The sequence below is a fragment of the Euwallacea fornicatus genome, chromosome 5 (assembly GCF_040115645.1).
Source record: "Euwallacea fornicatus isolate EFF26 chromosome 5, ASM4011564v1, whole genome shotgun sequence".
Taxonomy (NCBI): Eukaryota; Metazoa; Arthropoda; class Insecta; order Coleoptera; family Curculionidae; genus Euwallacea; species Euwallacea fornicatus.
The window spans coordinates 780,345-792,575 of NC_089545.1; the positions used below are offsets into that span (position 1 = coordinate 780,345).

A 12,231-nucleotide genomic window follows, 5' to 3' on the forward strand; every position below is an offset into this window, starting at 1 on the left:
ACGATTTGCAGTATTCACCTCAATTTTATCTGTTTTTTCGCAGAATCAAAAAGAGAGGTCGCTGACACATTTGAGTCATATCTGCCAAACATTTCGTTGTGCTCGACGGTATTCCGCGAAATATCCAAGTTTAGTCAAAACTACAAGTCCACCTGTTAGCGGTAAACCCTGAATGCAGAGTTTCTTGCGTCTTTTCAACGGTGTTTGTAATTATAGTTAACAGGACATTCGAACATTATAAACCTTAAATAAAACAACATAGTTTTAACAAACACAACAACTCATATAATAAATCAACATTACCTTTACTAAAAATAAATATAACTGTTTATTTGTTCAACAAAATTACGTCATAATCTTTGCAAAGCAACAATTGATCTTAACAATAAATACACGTCTAGCTGACTTATTTACAATACATCACCATTTAGAGCACAAATAGAAAATCAAATAATAGCACAACCCCAAGAATTAAAAGCAAATATCAGAAAGCACCGTTCTCTGATTTGTTATTTAAAAGTAATTCCACCAAAATTGGACAATTTGGAGATGCGGCGCCACCCCACGACCACCCATTGGGAATGGCCAAGTGAGTTATTCCCTTGCTGATAACCTGTTTGAAGCCAGTCAGATTTTGCTTCAGACGGGAATTTGTTAATATATTTGAAATGTGACTAGAATGATTGCCTGGTTTCAAAACAGGGAAATGTGTTTTTGTAGTGTTGGGGAATATTGACTGCAGGCCCCCTAAGGTCAGTGATGAACCTGGAAAAAAAGAGTACAAAATTTGTTCGGGAAAGTTCGAAGGAAAATTTCACTTAGTTACCATCAAGTACAAGACAATTAGAGAAATCGATACAAAGCATTACAATCTCTTCCTCGCTGATCAGATCTGTGAGCTTCTCGTTAAGAAATTTAACATTAGCGCCCTCTTTTAGAGACATGTTAACTATTTGCAAATTAAGGTCTCCGATTAAAAAATGAGCAATCAAGGCATCACAATCTTTCCGCGTATCTTCCGGGCTCTCCATTAAGGAAATTAATTCGATGTACACAGCTAAGATCGAAACATATATTTTATCCATTATTATTTTGTATCAACGCTTACCACAACCTGAGTCATAAATAAAACCTAAATTTGTCTCATGAACGTCCAGCATACAAAAATTCCAGCTGTGACTATTTTCTTTCCATTCTTCTACCCTGCGCAAACTTGGCTTATTAAGCTCTTCGCAGACAGTTTTCAAAGCCACTACGTCCCTAACGTCTTGGACGGCCAACAAAGAAATTCTGGAAAAATTTAAAGAATAATTTTTTACCCGCTAAAATACTTCTAACAAAAAACAAACCCATTTTCAAGAATAGTCCTACAAATAACTTCACGAACTCCCATATTGGAGGCTTTGTCTTGAGTAAACTTATGCAAGTTCCATGATGCTATCCTACAAGCGGGTTCGTTGTTTCTACTATATCTAAAAATCTCATTTATAATGGGCCTAGCCGAATATGTGGAAAGCAACTCGAATATATCCAAAGCGGAGGACGGTGGCAGACCATTTGGAATGTGACCACGAAACGATGGTCTAGAAACAAACTGAAATTACCTCAATTTTTCTAGACTTGGAACAAAAATAATCTAATATTCTACCTATTGATGCGCCCGTTGGTGTGATGTGAAGGTAAAAAGCCGTTTGTAAGTATACTCGGCCTTTGGATTGACGATGCTTCGCTTACACTGTCTTCATCGTCCTCTGTAGTTAAATATCGTGCTATATGGCCCAATCGCATCCGATTCAGGTGCTTTACCTTCAGTAAATCGTCAATCTGTAAATCCATTAGTATACGTTTTGAAAAGGCATTTAAAAGCAGGGCTTAGGACCAAAAAACTCTTTCACTTCAGGAAAGACGGGATCAAAGAACAGGGCTTATTTATTATAAGGCACTATCTAGACTAATCACGTGATTTCGAATATTTCGATACATTTAAAAAGTATACTAAATGAGTGTATATAACGTAAAAATTCAATATTAAATTTAAGATTTTAGCTCTGAACTTAGGAACAGAAACAGAATAAGTTTCATCACATTTATCTCAATATTAATTCTTTAGTCTGATTTTAAAGTTTTCAGTCTGTGCCATATTTAATACCAAACTAAATTGCATACCATTTTGATTAGAATATGGCTTCAAAGTAATACAATATGATTGCACGTTTCAAGTTCTCATAGATTTTCTGCTTTCATATCTGATACTTATTACGTGCAGAGTTCTTAACTGGCTCACTTATTATACTTTCGTAATCTCGGTTGTCGAATTGTTATTGGTAACTAAACCCTAAATAAACAATTAACTCTCCTCTCCATCTGAGTCTTATTTAAAGATATGAATGTATAAATCAAGGTTTAGAGGGCGCTCCATCCATGCCACCCCTAATTCAAATATTTCCTTATTAATCTAGATCCTGGCCATAAGTTCACAAGAAAAAAAATCAATATTGCATTCAAAATTTAATATGTATAATGAAAACATGGCATAGTTGATACAAATAAATAGAGGAAAATTTGCAAATTGAAATTCTAATAAGTAGGAATTAATGGAAAATTAATCAATGAATACTAAGGACTTACAAATAGTGAAAAAGGATTTCTACTAAGGGCTCTTGCTCCCTACAAGGACATAAATGGTAAATAAAAAATTCCAAATATTATCCACAATGCGATGAAAAAAACCTTTGAAAAAAACTAATAGGACACTTTCCTGTATTACTTAAAAATCTTTTATTTCAGCTTTTCTAATTCTACTATTCGTAATATTGTAGGTAACTCACACTTTATTATAAAAAATTTACACATACCACCTATAAAATTCAATGAAATAAGAAATCCGTCGATTCCAATATCAGCTTTATTAGCTGTTTAATTTCCAACGACGCCTAAATGTGGTTTAAAAAATTGATTTAAATTAACTAATTTTTGATTTACATTAATTAAAATTTTTGTCAAATCTGTGTATCCGTGATAGGTAATTACGTAGTATTTTTATTGTCTGCTTAGTTATTCACATCGGTTGATTGTTATATGCTTATCAAACTCGAAACGTTCTTTAAAAAAATCCACTTAAAAATATCAAGTACTTAAGGTTACAAATTAAAATTGGCCAGATGCCAGTTATAATAATTTATAAAAAATAATCATTGAAGCTCAGAGTATCATACACGTGTAATTTTTTTTACTGTATTTGCAGTCGTCTTCATCACTATCTAAATTTAATGGACCGACCATTAACTTTTAATGGGATTGACCTGATGCAGAAATGTAACATATCTTTCATTCACTTATTGCAGCAAATTCCATTGACTATAAGGAAAGTCTAATGAGCTACCACCGATTTAAGTTCCAACAATTTTTTCTATAATTAATTGGGCGAAGAAAATGAAAATCTGATTAGGAAAACTTAAATTGACTGATCTTATGTATGTAATAGCTTAAGAGTGTTTTGCAAAAGCAATTTACTGTCAAAAATTACTAATAAACATATGCCCTAAATCCAATTGTTAGAAATTTACTGCCACTGTAGTTTTTTAAAATTATTTCAGTTAGTTTTTAGTTACTGCTGTTTGTAAAGCATAACTAATATTTTCAGATATACTCCTCAGGATCCCTGCCTATATACTTAATATCCTGCTGTTGGAAATCAATAAGGAAAAAAAATATATATAAAAAACAAAGACAGGCAGCCTAAAATGACAAGGGGACTCCCATACTCTAGCAGCTTATGAACTTGACATCAAACAAATTTGTCTTGGAATTTAAACAGATACTTGCCTTCTTGAAAGGACCCTTCTTGTTTCGATGAATTAAAATTCCAGCTGCAATTTCTTGAGTGATTCCTGACACAGTTTGCAACTCAAAAACACTGGCCTTATTAATATTGACTACTCTATATGATCTATTTGCAGCCTTCAAATCGTTACTCTTCAGGCTGTCGTAGCTTGGAGCTCTTGAAGATGGGCAACTCTGGTTCCTTCTAACTGACACACAAATCTCTGGTTTAATCAAAGATAATTTCTCAGCTCCTATTCCCTTTACTACTGCCAAATCTTCTACTTTTCGGTACCTGCCAATAGCCTTCCTATGTTCAACAATGTTTTTAGCAATCTCCCTGTTTATTCCATGCAGTGTCATCAGTTCTTCTTCTGTGGCAGTGTTGATATTGAGAAGTTCCATTTGTTCATCAAATTCTGGGATTGTGAACGTGTGACTTAGAGTGGATCTATGTGATTTTTTTTGGACAAAGGAACGCAGAGACCTTCTACGGCCTTTGGGCAAGCTGGTGTTGTTACCCATCTCATATATATTGAAAACCATTTAACTTTTTGGCCTTATTTAACCTTTGGCCTGTATAATAAGAAGCTGCTTAGAATGATTCCTCACTGTTCGCATTTAATTACTTTCTCAATACCCAGGTTTTAATAAATAAACTCACAAGGCTTTTGATAATAGTTTAACATTTTCACTGAACTTTGGTCACCACTAGTTTAAGAATTCTAATAGAACAAAAGGATCCCGAAGCATTGCAGCTGGTCACAACTTAGAGATATCCAGTTAGACGTTAAATTCAGGAGTGATAATGGTTTTATCAGTTTTACGTTAGATTGAATCATTTATTAAAAATATCAATTTCCCCATGGAGATTACTTCTTATCAATTTGAGTTTGACAGCTAGTCGTCAGTCGTCTCTCTTCATGAATTCGATTCGGCCTTGAAACTAAGAAATATTGGAAAATCTATAGACGATTATCTAATATTATGTTCATTTTATCTCTCTTTACTTTGTCATTAAAGTAGGATAACAATGCTTTTCAACTTCCATAAATAAAAATAATTTGGACACGTTAGTGATTGAACGACAACTTAGACGTACGGCAAAATATATCAGTTGTGTGAATTTGGTTATAAATAATTAATATTTTCAATTGTTTTCTAATTTTAATTTATTTATAACATAACAAGAAGAGACATAAGAAGAAACTAACAATTATATCCCAATTATAAATATTTTCTCTATTAATAGTCTTCAATATATTTCAATAAATCGCTTATATTTATTTTGTTAGTAACAAAGTCAAATACCCAAGTTCAAAGTTTAAGTAGATTTGTAAAAAGTGTATTTGAATTCCCTTTTTTGTCTTACCATTTGCCCTAATTGATTTCATAGAATGGATTTAGCTTTCTTGAAAAAGTCGCGAACCGCACATCTGTGCTTTGCAATGACCTTTTTCTCATCAGGATTAATAGTAAATTTTATACAAGCAATATTCTATATAGGCCTGAGACCATTCAACAAGGTGTGGTATCGGAAAATTAACTACTACCTCTGCTATACTCTCTATTGTCGTAAGTATTAATTTGTGTTATGGAGACTGGATTGTGCCTTCATATTTGTTTAATGTAGAGCTGGTATTTGTGGCAGAATGGTGGGCAAACGTCAAATTATTGCTTTACATAGACAAAAAAGACTTTGAGACTTATTATGGAAAGGAACATGGATATTGTATTATGAATCATTGCTATGAGGTTGACTGGCTGATGGGCTGGATGGCTTGTGAGAAAATGCCAGTTCTGGGGGTAAGTTTCAATTAAACTACAAGATACATATGTTAAATTTTATGGGAATTACGCCTTTTTAGAACTGCAAGGCTTATGCCAAGAAAGTAATCCAATACATGCCAATTTTGGGGTGGTGTTTTAAGTTTTCTGAATTTGTATTTTTGGAGAGGTCCTATGAGAAGGATAAAGAGATTATTAACAAGCAAATTAAGGAATTGACAGACCACCCTGACCCTATGTGGGTGAGTTATTAAGTTTTACATAATTTCATTTCATAAAATTTTGTTTAAATTTTTTTTCCTAGTTGCTCCTTTTCCCAGAAGGAACAAGATTCACAGAAAAGAAGCATCAAATTTCTATAGATTTTGCCCAAAAACATAATTTGCCTCAGTTGAAACATCACCTCCTTCCCAGAACAAAGGGTTTTATTGCTAGTTTGCCCTCTATGAGAGGCAGGAATATGGCAATATATGACACAATGATTATATTTAAAGATGGAGACCCAGTAGCTCCAACAATGACAAATTTATTATTTGGAAAGCAGGTCACAGCCCATTTATACATTAAAAGATTGCCTTTAGATGAAGTTCCAGAAACTGAAAACGACCAAGAAGAATACTTGAGGCAGTTGTTTGTAGTTAAGGTAAATTACCTATTTGCGTCCACTATACACATTCTCTGACATCAAAATATATGAGATATGCAACATATAATTACTATTAGCAAAACGATAGGCCTCCACTTGCACAACCGACGACTTTTAGCTTCCACAGCAACGACTTTCTAATTACATTATGTTCAACTAAAAATAATTTTTTTTAAGGACAAAATGAAAGATAGTTTCATCAAGACTGGAGATTTCTTCAAAACATCTGGTGTTACACCTGTAGACCCTTGGATTCCACAAAGAAGAATTTGGCCCATAGCCAATCAGGTGTTTTGGTTGATTAGCATTCTAGTACCCTTAGTATATTATCTTACAAAAATGCTTATCAGCGGACGGATAATTTATTTCTCCATTGGAATCACACTGATTTCAACATGTAATTGCTTGAAATGTGTCTAAAAACCTTAACATTTACATTAAAATATTTTTTTTAGTCTATATGCTCCTAAAAAGAACAATTGCCATGTCTGAAACAAAGTATGGATCTTCATATGGAGCACGACCAGACGTTGAGGATCACACAAAAATAAATTAAACTCGGTTCAATGTCATGTTGTCGGGAATAACACTTGACTTTAGTTGCGTGTAGGTTTCACAAAAGTACTTAGTAATCTCGTCTGCTTCTAGTATTTTTGTTTATTTAAATATCGTTGTTGATAAATTTGTTGCGTAATAAAGGGATATAAAACTGCGGCAAATAGTAATGATTAAGTTTACAAAAAGTACTTACTTCTCCCTACAAATTTTGTTATTGCTATTTTGGGTGAATAGAGACGGAAACATTTTATATTTGTGCCAAAATTGTTTTGGCTTGCTTTTATGATATAAGTACTTACTCTGGGTTTTCGCCATTTTTAGCGTTTTAATGATAAGATTTTCTGAGTTTATATTGCCGTTAGTGCTAATTCCTGCCGTAACCAAAACAATTGTATTTGTGGCCAAAGAAAATAAGTCAGCGATATAGACATCAAGATTTAACAGCTAACGTCAGTTCCTAAATGTTGGATTTATTTTTTTGCTGTAATATATGCTCACTTTGGATGTTATTGTCTGGGGATTCACATATTTATTATTACTATGAATTTGGGGGAACATTCTGTTGAGGTGGTTATTTATGTGCTTCAAAGAATGTTACAGACAAGAAATAAGAATAAAGTTGTAATTACAACGTTGGTCTTTTATTTAAAAGAAAATAAATTATTCTGGCATTTGCATTTGACTCAGTCTTAAGAGAAAATCAAGTAAATGCATCTGTACTTTGATTTCAATAGGATTGGTTGTGTAATAAAATCCTGGCACCCCGGCTTGTTCTAGAATATTCTGTTGATCAGCTACCTGATAAAAACACACGATAAATTTGCAAAAAATAAGTATTGACTTGGCACACCTTCTTATCCAGTTCTAATACCAATTTCATATCAAACTCTTTAAGCTCCTCTTTCTGTTGAATCATAAATTTCTGAAGTGCCTCAATTTTTTTGTCAGAATTATTCTCATGTTCTTTTAATAAGTCTTGTTCCTCAACTGAAACAATGCCAAACATTATGCGGCTGGCAGAAATGAGTACAACATACTCTTTTTGGCATTAATAAACTGCAATCTCTGTTGGAAAAGGTGTTGCTCAGTGACATGTTGAATCTCCAATAAACCTTTAACTATTTCTAAAACTGTTTCATTGAGAAGGCAATTGGCCAAGCTTGATAGTAGTTCGTAGGAAAGCCTCATTTGATATTTACTGAAAGGTTAGTAGTTTATCAGAAAATTAAAGATTAATGTTTACACACAAGAATAGTGTGTGTATTAGCTAGATATGTTAATATCTCATTTTTTCAGTTTTTATTAAATTATACACAATTACAAAAATTTCAAATATTTTCTACAACAGTTGGCCTTTGAGCAAAAGAAAATGATTCTTTTTCAAATCAAAATAAGCTTTAACTTTCCCTTGTTCTGACGTGAAATTCAAGGTACGTAAGGAGTTTCGTACTTACGGTGGTAACTCACTAGCCATATTTTGAAGTTGTTCTACTAAAAAGTAAAGTTTTTTTTGCAAAACTTGGGGATCTATATCCATAATATATCAAATTCCTGATATTTGTATGAAATGAAATAAAACAGATGCCAAATTAACAGTTATCGACTGCCTTCAATCATGAACTCAAGAAGTGACTATTATTAAATACAGTTTTTCCAGTTACAGTAGTTATGCTACATTTATCATTTTCAGAAAATTTATTTGTTTATTAATCGTGTACGACCACATTTTACCGTCATTGTCAATAATCATTATTTGGCTTTGCGTTTAACTCGTTTAGTATTTAAGAGAACACATATGTTTTTGTCACTTTCCTAGCGCGTGGTATTAAAAGGAGATAGACATAGTAGAGTTAAAGGGAATGATTTCTGAGAAAGATAAAAGAGTTAATTTTCATCGCACTCCTCTGACGTCCTCAATACTTGAAGCTATGATTCAACTGTGATGATTTTTTAAATGCTTTTATATTTTTTGATGTAAATAACTACCATTGTTTAGGCACTCATATTAATTTAATATAAATTTAATGTAACATGAAGACATAATGTTGAATAAATTCAGCGTTTCATGCTACATCTGGCTGATAACTCTCATATTATTCTTCTTCCCAAATGTGTAAGTTTTCATTTATAATTTATAATTTTTCACCAGGCTTTTCTTTACCTCCTCTGGAAAAAAGTCCTAATATTTCTTTATCTATATCTAGAGTTCCATGCCAACAAGAGACTACCTTGGAACTTGACCAAGGAATTAGTCCAAATTGCAGTATTGCTCAGAAAGCGTTTTCCAAAGCATCTTCTGAGTTCATTAGATGTTCAATTGACTATTCAAAACCTATAAAGTTTTGTGAAAATTGTGTTTTACAATATATAGATATAGTAGATAGCTATGCTAATATGTCAAAGGTAGGTACAATGTAATGATTTCCTTATACCGAAGCACTTATTTAGCAAAAAGTACCTATAAAACCACTGTCAGTGATCTTTTTTTCTTGTTGCAGATATTAAATAATGGCACAGCTTGCATTAAAAGTTTTGTCAATTTAGATAGACTTGATATTATTCAAACTTTGTATGAAAATAATGTAAATCTGTGGAACAGAGCTAAATGTTATGGTATGCAACAAACCACAATAAACCCAACATTTAAATTAAACATCCAATTATTCCAGAATGCTTTAAAATTATCAATGGCACACAAACAGCAAATATATCAAAAGAAACTATAATGTTCATTAACTACTATGAGAACTACACTGATTGTGTAGGAAATGCCAAGTTGACTGATGTTTGTTCTCTCTGCATGGACAAATATGTGCAGCTTCAAGACTATTTCTTTAGTATCAGTAATGGGAATGATAAAATCGGTGTGTGTATGGATATTGTTGACATGGTAAGTTTATATAAACTGATCACCTTTTTATAATTCAATTCTTCCTTCAAATCTGTTTTTTATTCTGGGAAAACCTTTAGATGAATAACACCTGGAGTTACTGGGGAACCACCTGTTGTAAATACCGCCGCCATAAAGAATACACATTCATAACATCTGCTGTTTTAGTGTTGGTGGGAACAGTCCTATTTTATATATTAGCGCAAGTTTGCGCGAAAAAGAAACTGCCTACAATTATGGAGCGTAAGTTAATAAATATTGAACTATGTTTTAACTATATATTGTTGTGTTTCAGAAACACGATTCATTGATACATTGGAAACGTAACGAATAGGAGTCTCAAAGTGAGTGATTTTGTTGTTAATTTATAAATTTTTATTATGATATTCATTGCCACAAGTGATTTAAAGATATTACATAAGTATATGTTTAATACCCGTGGTTTTTTATCTGCTGTTCTGCATAAGTAAGTATCATGTTTTAATCTCTGAACAAACCACATTAAGCATATTAAAAAGCAGCCGCAGTGTGTCGTAAAACTTATGAACAGAAACTTTTCATTTAGCCACAAACTACTTAGCGCTGTCTAACTTTCTTAACGCTCTTCTTGGCATTAACATTGAAGTTTTTATGCCTTGCTGGAACGTCTCTGTTAGGGCTATTGGACCGGTCAATTCCATTCACAGATCCATTGCTTGGAAAGGTGCTGCAGGTGGTTTGCTTGCCTGGCGTCTTAGTGGCAGTATCTAAATCGTTACTCAACGGCATATTTGTATCACTGGAATCGTCATTCATTTGAGAGTCGTCCGAGTTTCGATCAACTACAGAAATTAAACTTTTAGTTTTCATAAGATTTACAGTGCCTATAATCAGTCAACGTTGTAAAGGACCTCAAATTGGATTGTAGAAAGACATCATATTAAAAGTTTTCTGGTCAAGATTTACTAGATTTACACAGAACCTGTAGAGTAAGTTCTAGAAGATTAGTTAGTGTGGTTTTTTTTCCAATTGTGGAAAACCTACATGCTATTTTCACTATCGTGGTACAGTGAAATAGTTTTGCTCCACTGGCACAAAAATCTCCAATAAAAAGCTAATTAGAAAACGATACTAACATCCAGACAAATATATAAAATAAATATACGCCTTTTAACCTATTTCCCTCCATTTCAAAACCTTATTTTTGTTGACTCAATGTGGATTTAGCATGCTCAAGATTGAAGGCGACTACACTTCAACAGTCTCATTGATATTTAAAACATAAATTAAATGGCAAATAAAGACACACACATGCAGTAAATTACCCAAAATTTTATTTTCCCCTCTCATAAAATGTAGGCAAAGTAAAACATTTGATACCAGACACTTGTAATATTAAATAATAAGACACACACTGCTAGCTACTACTATAGGCATATGGATTACTATCTATATCATAAATGTTCTTACTTTTATCTTGGTTTTGATCTGCAACACCACTAACTGCCTGAAAAAAGAAAAAATATATTTTTAATTCGAAAGTAACATCAAAGAAAATAATGTTATTTACACTAGACAAATGAAGATACTTACTGCCATAGATGTAATGGAACTTTTTGAGAAAAGTCGTTCTGCTTCTTTGAACTTTCTATTTCGTTTATCAGCTTTTGAGTTTGTAGTTTTATTACTTGATAGATATCTATCCCACCCTCGAATTATATTACCATATAACTGAGTATCTTCTAAATAGGAGCCTTCAAAAGCATATATCTGCCTTTCTAAGTTTGCCAGTGTTTCCTAGAAGATATTACATTATGTAGCTGCACAGTGAATTCTGAAATAAATTAGTCACTGGACTTACTCCAATCTCTGCTTTTCTTTTGACCAATTCGGCCAATTCCTGCCTGGCATCAATAGAGTTTGTTTTGTTTGACATGTTCTAAAAGTAAGTATATTAATTTGGCCACAATAGGTTGAAAGATAATAAATATAATATGTTTTTGTTATTAGAGGAAATGAAGGGGAGAAGGTATGGTGCGGTAGAATGCAGTCAGAAATAAGCCCCACAGTTTTTTGTATTGACCCACCAAAAATATAAAGAGTTCCAGATAAAAATATACTTGGCAAGAACAACACTCTGCTACAGGGTGTATTGCCTACCCCATACCTGATTTTTTTAACCTCAGTTAATTAAGTACTCCAGCAAATCTCCGATATGTGATTATATTAATGTAAATTATTTCTTAACAAATTCACTGTGAAAAAAAAACTTTATTCACAAAACAAATATAAAACGTAGGATACAAAAAGTAAACAAAAACAAGGGCAAGTTTTGGAACTGACAATTAACTTACAATTGACAGTTTTGTTATGACATTTCATCCATGATTTTAGCATTCACTTAAAAATTGTTTAACGTTTTACACGAACCTGAAGAAAATTCAGAAAAAATTCTACAAAAAATCACTATAAAAGTCAAATAAATACGAGATAAGTGTGGAATGTGGGGTTTACAATGTGTTGAAATTCAGCGCAATGTTGCGACAAA

The 12,231-nt window shown here is 32.6% G+C and overlaps 5 protein-coding genes and 1 long non-coding RNA gene across 10 annotated transcripts in view; 3 read left to right on the forward strand and 3 right to left on the reverse strand.

The window, feature by feature from the left end:
* The window catches only part of LOC136339447 (uncharacterized), a 16,376-nt gene extending 15,964 nt beyond the window's left edge, over nt 1–412 (forward strand). Inside the window, exon 3 of the long non-coding RNA XR_010732142.1 lies at nt 44–412. This is a non-coding gene — a long non-coding RNA (uncharacterized lncRNA). The remainder of the gene's footprint in view (nt 1–43) is intronic.
* Nucleotides 305–4,786, reverse strand: LOC136339439 (endonuclease/exonuclease/phosphatase family domain-containing protein 1-like). Of its 2 annotated transcripts, none has more exons than XM_066282704.1 (6): nt 3,826–4,786; nt 1,649–1,824; nt 1,350–1,583; nt 1,115–1,290; nt 827–1,057; nt 305–765 (listed from the first exon to the last, which is right to left on the reverse strand). In XM_066282704.1, exons 1-6 carry the CDS (start codon nt 4,366–4,368, stop codon nt 485–487), a joined length of 1,641 nt encoding a protein of 546 aa, XP_066138801.1. In that variant the 5' UTR covers nt 4,369–4,786; the 3' UTR covers nt 305–484. The 2 variants fall into 2 exon arrangements, with proteins under 2 accessions (XP_066138801.1, XP_066138800.1); XM_066282703.1 differs by having other exon boundaries at nt 1,109–1,290; nt 3,826–4,782.
* A 118-nt stretch (nt 4,787–4,904) lies between these two features.
* Nucleotides 4,905–7,445, forward strand: LOC136339442 (1-acyl-sn-glycerol-3-phosphate acyltransferase delta-like). Its single transcript, XM_066282711.1, has 6 exons — nt 4,905–5,397; nt 5,456–5,628; nt 5,691–5,852; nt 5,915–6,253; nt 6,434–6,653; nt 6,712–7,445. The coding sequence occupies exons 1-6, from the start codon at nt 5,220–5,222 to the stop codon at nt 6,810–6,812; spliced, it is 1,173 nt and encodes a 390-aa protein (XP_066138808.1). The 5' UTR covers nt 4,905–5,219; the 3' UTR covers nt 6,813–7,445.
* Nucleotides 7,434–8,551, reverse strand: gdl (gonadal protein gdl). Its single transcript, XM_066282717.1, has 4 exons — nt 8,269–8,551; nt 7,852–8,012; nt 7,665–7,801; nt 7,434–7,612 (listed from the first exon to the last, which is right to left on the reverse strand). Exons 1-4 carry the CDS (start codon nt 8,349–8,351, stop codon nt 7,475–7,477), a joined length of 519 nt encoding a protein of 172 aa, XP_066138814.1. The 5' UTR covers nt 8,352–8,551; the 3' UTR covers nt 7,434–7,474.
* Nucleotides 8,552–8,710: 159 nt separating this feature from the next.
* LOC136339443 (osteopetrosis-associated transmembrane protein 1) lies at nt 8,711–10,139 on the forward strand. The gene is made up of 6 exons (XM_066282712.1): nt 8,711–8,927; nt 9,019–9,217; nt 9,313–9,427; nt 9,484–9,704; nt 9,785–9,947; nt 10,000–10,139. Exons 1-6 carry the CDS (start codon nt 8,857–8,859, stop codon nt 10,029–10,031), a joined length of 801 nt encoding a protein of 266 aa, XP_066138809.1. The 5' UTR covers nt 8,711–8,856; the 3' UTR covers nt 10,032–10,139.
* On the reverse strand, nt 9,969–12,173 carry Eaf6 (chromatin modification-related protein EAF6/MEAF6). Of its 4 annotated transcripts, none has more exons than XM_066282715.1 (5): nt 12,038–12,173; nt 11,545–11,622; nt 11,277–11,480; nt 11,154–11,190; nt 9,969–10,525 (listed from the first exon to the last, which is right to left on the reverse strand). In XM_066282715.1, exons 2-5 carry the CDS (start codon nt 11,617–11,619, stop codon nt 10,281–10,283), a joined length of 561 nt encoding a protein of 186 aa, XP_066138812.1. In that variant the 5' UTR covers nt 11,620–11,622; nt 12,038–12,173; the 3' UTR covers nt 9,969–10,280. The 4 variants fall into 4 exon arrangements, with proteins under 4 accessions (XP_066138812.1, XP_066138811.1, XP_066138810.1 ...); XM_066282714.1 differs by lacking the exon at nt 12,038–12,173 and adding an exon at nt 11,771–12,026; XM_066282713.1 differs by lacking the exon at nt 12,038–12,173 and adding an exon at nt 11,851–12,025.
* Between the last annotated feature and the right edge of the window lie 58 nt (nt 12,174–12,231).

Coding starts and splice junctions, on each gene's coding strand:
- LOC136339442 (XM_066282711.1), top strand. CDS start 5,220: ATGGATTTAGCTTTCTTGAAAAAGTCGCGAACCGCACATCTGTGCTTT. Junction 5,853..5,914: donor ACCACCCTGACCCTATGTGG/GTGAGTTATTAA, acceptor TTTTTTTCCTAG/TTGCTCCTTTTCCCAGAAGG. Junction 6,254..6,433: donor GGCAGTTGTTTGTAGTTAAG/GTAAATTACCTA, acceptor ATTTTTTTTAAG/GACAAAATGAAAGATAGTTT.
- Eaf6 (XM_066282715.1), bottom strand. CDS start 11,619: ATGTCAAACAAAACAAACTCTATTGATGCCAGGCAGGAATTGGCCGAA. Junction 11,481..11,544: donor AAAGAAAAGCAGAGATTGGA/GTAAGTCCAGTG, acceptor AATATCTTCTAG/GAAACACTGGCAAACTTAGA. Junction 10,526..11,153: donor AGATCAAAACCAAGATAAAA/GTAAGAACATTT, acceptor TAATTTCTGTAG/TTGATCGAAACTCGGACGAC.
- LOC136339439 (XM_066282703.1), bottom strand. CDS start 4,368: ATGGTTTTCAATATATATGAGATGGGTAACAACACCAGCTTGCCCAAA. Junction 1,825..3,825: donor AGAAGGGTCCTTTCAAGAAG/GCAAGTATCTGT, acceptor ATGGATTTACAG/ATTGACGATTTACTGAAGGT. Junction 766..826: donor TAATTGTCTTGTACTTGATG/GTAACTAAGTGA, acceptor CTTTTTTTCCAG/GTTCATCACTGACCTTAGGG.
- LOC136339443 (XM_066282712.1), top strand. CDS start 8,857: ATGTTGAATAAATTCAGCGTTTCATGCTACATCTGGCTGATAACTCTC. Junction 8,928..9,018: donor TTATTCTTCTTCCCAAATGT/GTAAGTTTTCAT, acceptor ATCTATATCTAG/AGTTCCATGCCAACAAGAGA. Junction 9,428..9,483: donor GAACAGAGCTAAATGTTATG/GTATGCAACAAA, acceptor CAATTATTCCAG/AATGCTTTAAAATTATCAAT.
- gdl (XM_066282717.1), bottom strand. CDS start 8,351: ATGGATATAGATCCCCAAGTTTTGCAAAAAAAACTTTACTTTTTAGTA. Junction 8,013..8,268: donor ATGGCTAGTGAGTTACCACC/GTAAGTACGAAA, acceptor CTAACCTTTCAG/TAAATATCAAATGAGGCTTT. Junction 7,613..7,664: donor TATTAGAACTGGATAAGAAG/GTGTGCCAAGTC, acceptor TGTTTTTATCAG/GTAGCTGATCAACAGAATAT.